Source organism: Condylura cristata, unplaced genomic scaffold (genome assembly GCF_000260355.1).
Source record: "Condylura cristata isolate star-nosed mole 26May11 unplaced genomic scaffold, ConCri1.0 scaffold00034, whole genome shotgun sequence".
In the NCBI taxonomy this organism is placed as follows: domain Eukaryota; kingdom Metazoa; phylum Chordata; class Mammalia; order Eulipotyphla; family Talpidae; genus Condylura; species Condylura cristata.
In genome coordinates, this window is record NW_004567135.1 from 6967593 (window position 1) to 6973592 (window position 6000).

Sequence of the window (6000 nt, forward strand, 5' to 3'; positions counted from 1 at the left end):
AAAAAACACTGTACTTGCATGCGGAGGAATGTAATGAGCTTTGATATGTGGATGAAAAATCTTAAAATTAAAGTATTATACAAGGGTTATAATCTCTCATTGACTTTAACATACTTAAAATTCTTACATACTAGAAAAACCTATAAGCCACATTTTAGATGCTGAATTTCATGGAAAAGCTGAATAAAGCTAGAACCATTTAGCCAAAACTATTTCTATTCTGTTTATAGAGAGATAATATGTCACATCTCCTTGAACATGTAAAGAGAATAAAAGCAGCATTTAAGGGAGAAGGTTAAGAAGCGGGCATTTTGCCTGACTCTTGGCGGTGACTGGGTTCTCCTTTCAAGAAATACTATTGCTGCACAAACTGATCGGAGATTTCATAAATGTTTTTGGCTTTTGAGAACAGAAATCCTCTGCTCCAGTAAATTCTATTATTGGACTTGCTATACTTTTAAACATTTTCAGAAATGCATTTCATATAAAAACAAAGATTTGCATTTATGTGGTCAAGAAGTTAATAAAACCCACCAAGAAAAGATTACTAAGAAATATTGATAATATGAAACACCACTGAAATTCAAAAATTCTTAAAAGCTAAGAATTTAAGATATAATTTCTTTAAGCAAACTTCAGAGCACATTTGTCACACTCTTACTTCACAACTTCTTGACTAAAGAAAATGAATTCATTGCATTTAGTATTAATCTGCACAAGTGACATTTTAGTTATATGTGGGAAGTGGTGTGTGTTTTTGGGCAGTGATGTAAAGATACTTCTCACTTGGGTACTAAAAATTGAAATAAATAGCTTTAGAAGGTGTGATAATGACACACATACTTTCTATTAATCAGAAAACTGTGATTTCGTTACTTACACTTGAAAGGTAGCTACTAAGGTTAACAATCAAAAGTATAAAACTGATATAGAAACTATATGCCAGTCAGTAAAAATACATCAGAACAGAATGGCAAAGCATAGGGAGTAAAAAAAAACCCCTTTGTGATATTTCTTTTTAATTAAATTTAAAATTTTTACGTAATGTTTTAATTAATAAAAGAAAGCTACATACATCTTAACACTTCAAGAATTAGATCCGGGTCTGTGGTCAGTTTTTTTATTTCTTCCATGTTGGCAACTGTCCAAATTGGGATGAACTGATCACTGTCCATTTGAGATATCAAATAAAGATCCTTTGACAGATTTTCTCTAAAAGGAATAAACAAAAGCAACAGTCCTATAAAACCAAAAATTTAAAAGCACCAAAAAAAGAGGTGATGTTCACTCTGTCACTAAGTCTAGGAAGAGTATGTGATCATAAATAACACAGTAAACTGTGAAAATATGTATTATACAGTATACAAAAGCCTTCAACAATTTCAGGTAAGTTTCTGCATCTGCAAACATATCTGGCCCAACAGCTTTGAACAATGGGATTTTATGAAATCACAGAAAGGATTTATATAGAATTTTAAAATAAAAATACTATAAATATACTTCTATGTTATAAACATTTTATCACTGAAGTTAGAATATACATATTTGAAGCAAGCTGGTCAAAAACGATTAGAAGTCGACGGGTACAAGTCTCCTTAGTAATGACCACCCCATCTCAAACTGAACCCTAAAGGCATTGCTGCCTTCCCTTCCCTTGCTGCCACCACTGTTCTATTTGCTTCTGTAGTATTTACTGCCCAACATAAATCTAAGTTGCTGACCTACTACATTTGTTTTGCCTCCCCCACCCAGAATTTGTGAAAGATTAAAAAGACTTATTTATGCATATAAGAACTGGGGTACAGGCCAGAGGTATGGTGGGGCCATGAGATGATTCACAGAGAGAGAGTGGGGAGCAGGACAGGCAGTTTGACCCAAAACACACTGCTGAGGGAAGCAGCAGGAGAAACATGAGAAACATGCTGCACCATGTGGGTCAGATCCCTGGCTGGGGATTTAATTTGTGCTGCAGTGGCTGCGGATAGCTTTATAGTGCTAAGACCTAAATCCTTATGCCAATAGGGAGGTACAGGTAAAGGATTATTATTGTTCAAATATGTGTTGCAAAGCCTTACTGTCTAGCAAAGAGGTCTTTACCTTATTCCCAAAAAGAATATTAAGTATTTTTTATGGTTATAAATGTCAAAAGGTGGTGGTTATTGGGGGGGGGGGCGGCAAAAAAATAAAAATAACAGCAAAGATTAAGCTGGCTTTAACAAAAAATGAGGACCATAGTTACATTACCTTAATCAACAGATATGACCTAAGAACTTGAAGACAACTGTAAAGCATAGCCTTTGTACAACTGTGAAGTCAACTATGACTTTCAGCAGGGTTAATCTTACAAAGGTGTGTGTCAAATCCTGAAAGAATCTATACCTTTCAGAAGCAAGTAATGGATACAATATCTAGAACTGGACAGTTCATGACTAGTTAGTAAGATGTATTAGTGGCATTTTGGCTGAGGTACAAATATCAACTGCCCAGCTGACTTAAAAATGTTATTACAGATCTGAGGATGATTGTGAAACAGAGTTCCCTCTGTACCTAAAATGTTTCTGAAGATAAAGGAGAGCTATGGAAGCTACAAGGACAAAATAAAATTCCAGAAAGATGATCCTTCTTTCCTGAAGGTATCCGCAGCTCTGCCAAAGGGGAAATCAGCAGAGGTTTAGGCAGCTGCATAGAACCATCATTGTGAAGTAGAAACAACTCCCTAGCACATAGCATATTTTCTGCATAGGAGGTTTTCAGAGCTCTAAGGAGGAAGACTTGAGACTAAAAGACAGTTGAAAAGGTAGAGTAAAATCTCTGAGGTTTTGGGATTAAAGTCCCAATGGAAAGTTAACTTTACCATCAAACACAGATCTGTATCATCTCCCCCAAAAGTTATTTACTAGATTTTGAAGCTACACGTGGTTGAATAACTAATTTCTAACTTTTTAAGAACAGAATTAGGTGTCTCAAGACTGAGGTAGCAGAAAAATGCCAACTCCTGAATCAAAAGCCTGAGAGGGTCATGCCTAAGGAAAACAGATAAATAAAAGGTGTGTTGCTTAGCAACATGACATAGCTCAATTCCTGACTGGATTAAGCAATTAATCTGCTTCTGCCAAACAGAAGTAATTTTGTCAAGTGAAAAATTATGTCACTTATAACTACTATACTTCTTTCACATGTAATGTCCAACATATCATCAAAACTTTTAAGGTGCAAAAGGAAATTATGACAGAGAGTGAAGAGGAAAATCTCAACCATATAAGCGTACACACGGTATAGCAGACAAAAATTAAAAAGTAACTATTATAAACATATTAAAAAATGAATTGTGGGCCCTCTGTTGGCACAATGTGTTAAAGCACAGCTCTAAGAAGCTGTCCGCAGCCACTGCAGCACAACTTTGATCCCCAGCTAGGGAGCTGACCCAAAGACCCAACTACTAAAAATATAAATAATCACCTTTTTAATAACCCTAAACCTGTATATTTTCATAGGAAAACTACGCATAGAAATTTCATTGTCTGAGAAGCAATCCCTTTGCTCATCTAATTGAAAACTAAATCTTAAAAGCTAATTAAGGCATTTACTTAAGGATGCTATACCAAAGTACATCACTAAAAGGGACTCAAATCACCACTCTCCTCTTTTTTATGGGGACTTTATATCTACTAACCAAACAATTAAAAAGAGAGAGAGAGAGAGAAGCTATCAATAAAATAGGATAATGTACCTTGAAAAACAGAATTCTAATTGTTTCTTTAGACATTCTTTTAGGTCTTCTGTAGAAATTGCTGAATTGCTTTCTCCTGATGGTAGAAAACAAAAGAGATAAAGTGTGGGCATGTGAGTTTACCACTACCATGTCTTACTACTACTGAAGATACAAAACTATATTAAATAATTAAAAATGAATTTAAGATGTGTTCTCTGTGTCTATGCCAATCCTTCTATGACAAAATTTATCCACCCAAATGCTATGTAAACAGTATCTTCTTTTAACTTTTCAATGTCATTATAGTAACTTGTTAAAGTAACAGGTTGTAGCACATCACTTAAACCAATTTTGTCAAAATACCCAGTGGTTAGGTATAACCATAGAAGGAGTAGAACTTAATACTTAAATTATATGAAAATACCACCCCACTCCACTTCAAAAATCAACTTAAAAGCTGCCAGGTTTTAGAAATCTAACTAAATATTCATAATGTGTAAGGAAACTGAAAACAAAGGTTTGTATACATTAACTGAAGTCAAAGAACTTAAGCTTCAAAAAAAGGTCTACTCCCTATTACACTTATTTCCCAAATGAGAACATTGAAAAGTTAGAAAAATGAACTTAGACAGTCAGGGCCTAAGGGCCACTTTTAATGGAAACAACTATTAATTCATGCCAATTAAATGGTAAGGGCCATGGTTTTAGTATGTCCTTTTCTCAAAATTAACACCTGTAAGTTCATGTTTATAAATGCATTTCATAGTGCCAAAAATGACAAGAACATTAATAGCACCTGTATTGATCCCATCTAATAAAGTGAATTTTAGACTGTCTAAAAAGATAAAATGTAGGTATATTCTCACTATTTTGACTATTATTTTCTCTTTTATCCTTAATTTCAAATCTTCACCAATATAATCTCTAAAGACAACACCCCTTTTAAATTATGATTGTCATGTTTGGCCATTTAAAATGATTGTTATTTATAACTATCATAACAATTCATTAATACAAGCTTCTTTTCAAATTAGAACATATAGATTGATCAATGGCACAGCTTTATCGGAACACTGAAAAGGAAAAAAACTAGTGAATTAACTAGTTTTTTTTAAACTATCAATAAAATCAAAAGTTTACCAGAAACATCATATATTTGGTAATTCAGATCTTCTGGCCCTAAAATCAATCCATCCGTCGATTCTTCAATGCCTGAAGAATTTCTTGTAGTTTCACAAGACGAATACATTACTTCATATTCCTTACACATATCTTCTGAAAGCTCTGTATTACCTGTATTAAGAAAACATACTGAAATTAAATAGGTATTCTTTAAATCCTATCTCTAGGTACTCTGGGTACTATGTCTTATTTAACATGGTTTTCAAGGAATGTACCAGTTGGGAAAATGTACACATGGTTTTAAGAGCTATCTTCTCAAGGGTGAAAAACTGGACTATTATGGATAAGCTAAAATGATTAACAACTTAAACTTTTGTACCACTACCTAATCCAAATGCTCCCTGTATTTAATTCTGTGAAAAATCCTATGTCAAAATATTACAGTTATTATTATTTATAATTACAGTTGGAGGAAAAATATGGAGAAGTCAATTCATTTGCCAAAGGTCAGTGAATAAATAACACATTTGCCAATGATGGCAAATCAAAACTAAGTTACAAATACCCAAACATAATTGAGTTAAATGAATGGACCCAAAGATAGGGCTATTTGAAATTGGTAACAGCTCACTTACACTGGATATAAATAACAGTTATATACTAAACAAAAGTTAAACATTTATAAATATATTTAATCAAATGTACCCAAAAGTTCTAAAACTGGCTTGGCAATGTATTTAATCAAAATGTTATTTGTCCTGACGAAATTATTTAGGACTTACCCTCAAGATGAGAGCCCGATGTGGCTGCAGTTTCATGCCAAGAGCTCTCAGTTCCATGAGTTACTGGCGAGGCATCGGCATTTCCTGAAGGAATTTCCTGCCATACTTTGGCATTGGGATTTAAACCAGTTCCTTTAGATGTTACCTGCTAAACAATCAAAGGGTTTATTTATTATTTATAAGTATTGAAAACCAGCACATTAAAATTGCAAATTTAGAGATTTTCCTATTACTTATGTAAAGAAAATGCCAATATTGAATAATTTAATATCCAATAAATCATAAGTATTTAGTTCAACTTAAAAATTTAAGTCTTTTACATAAAAACACTGATTCAAAAAGACATCTGCACCCCCATGTCTATTGCTGCTTTATTTACAACAG

The 6000-nt window shown here is 33.4% G+C and overlaps 1 protein-coding gene across 3 annotated transcripts in view; it reads right to left on the bottom strand.

Annotated features, from left to right (window-relative positions):
• LARP4 (La ribonucleoprotein domain family, member 4) overlaps window positions 1-6000 on the bottom strand; it is a 105006-nt gene that overhangs the window by 27057 nt on the left and 71949 nt on the right. For 2 of the 3 annotated variants that reach the window (XM_012732556.1, XM_004692755.2), the window contains 4 exons: window positions 5617-5761; window positions 4853-5005; window positions 3731-3806; window positions 1076-1212 (listed from right to left, as the gene is read on the bottom strand). In XM_012732556.1, coding sequence (XP_012588010.1) covers window positions 1076-1212; window positions 3731-3806; window positions 4853-5005; window positions 5617-5761 — 511 coding nt within the window. Of the gene's footprint in view, window positions 1-1075; window positions 1213-3730; window positions 3807-4852; window positions 5006-5616; window positions 5765-6000 lie in introns of all 3 variants that reach the window. The other variant, XM_004692756.2, reaches the window with a different exon arrangement.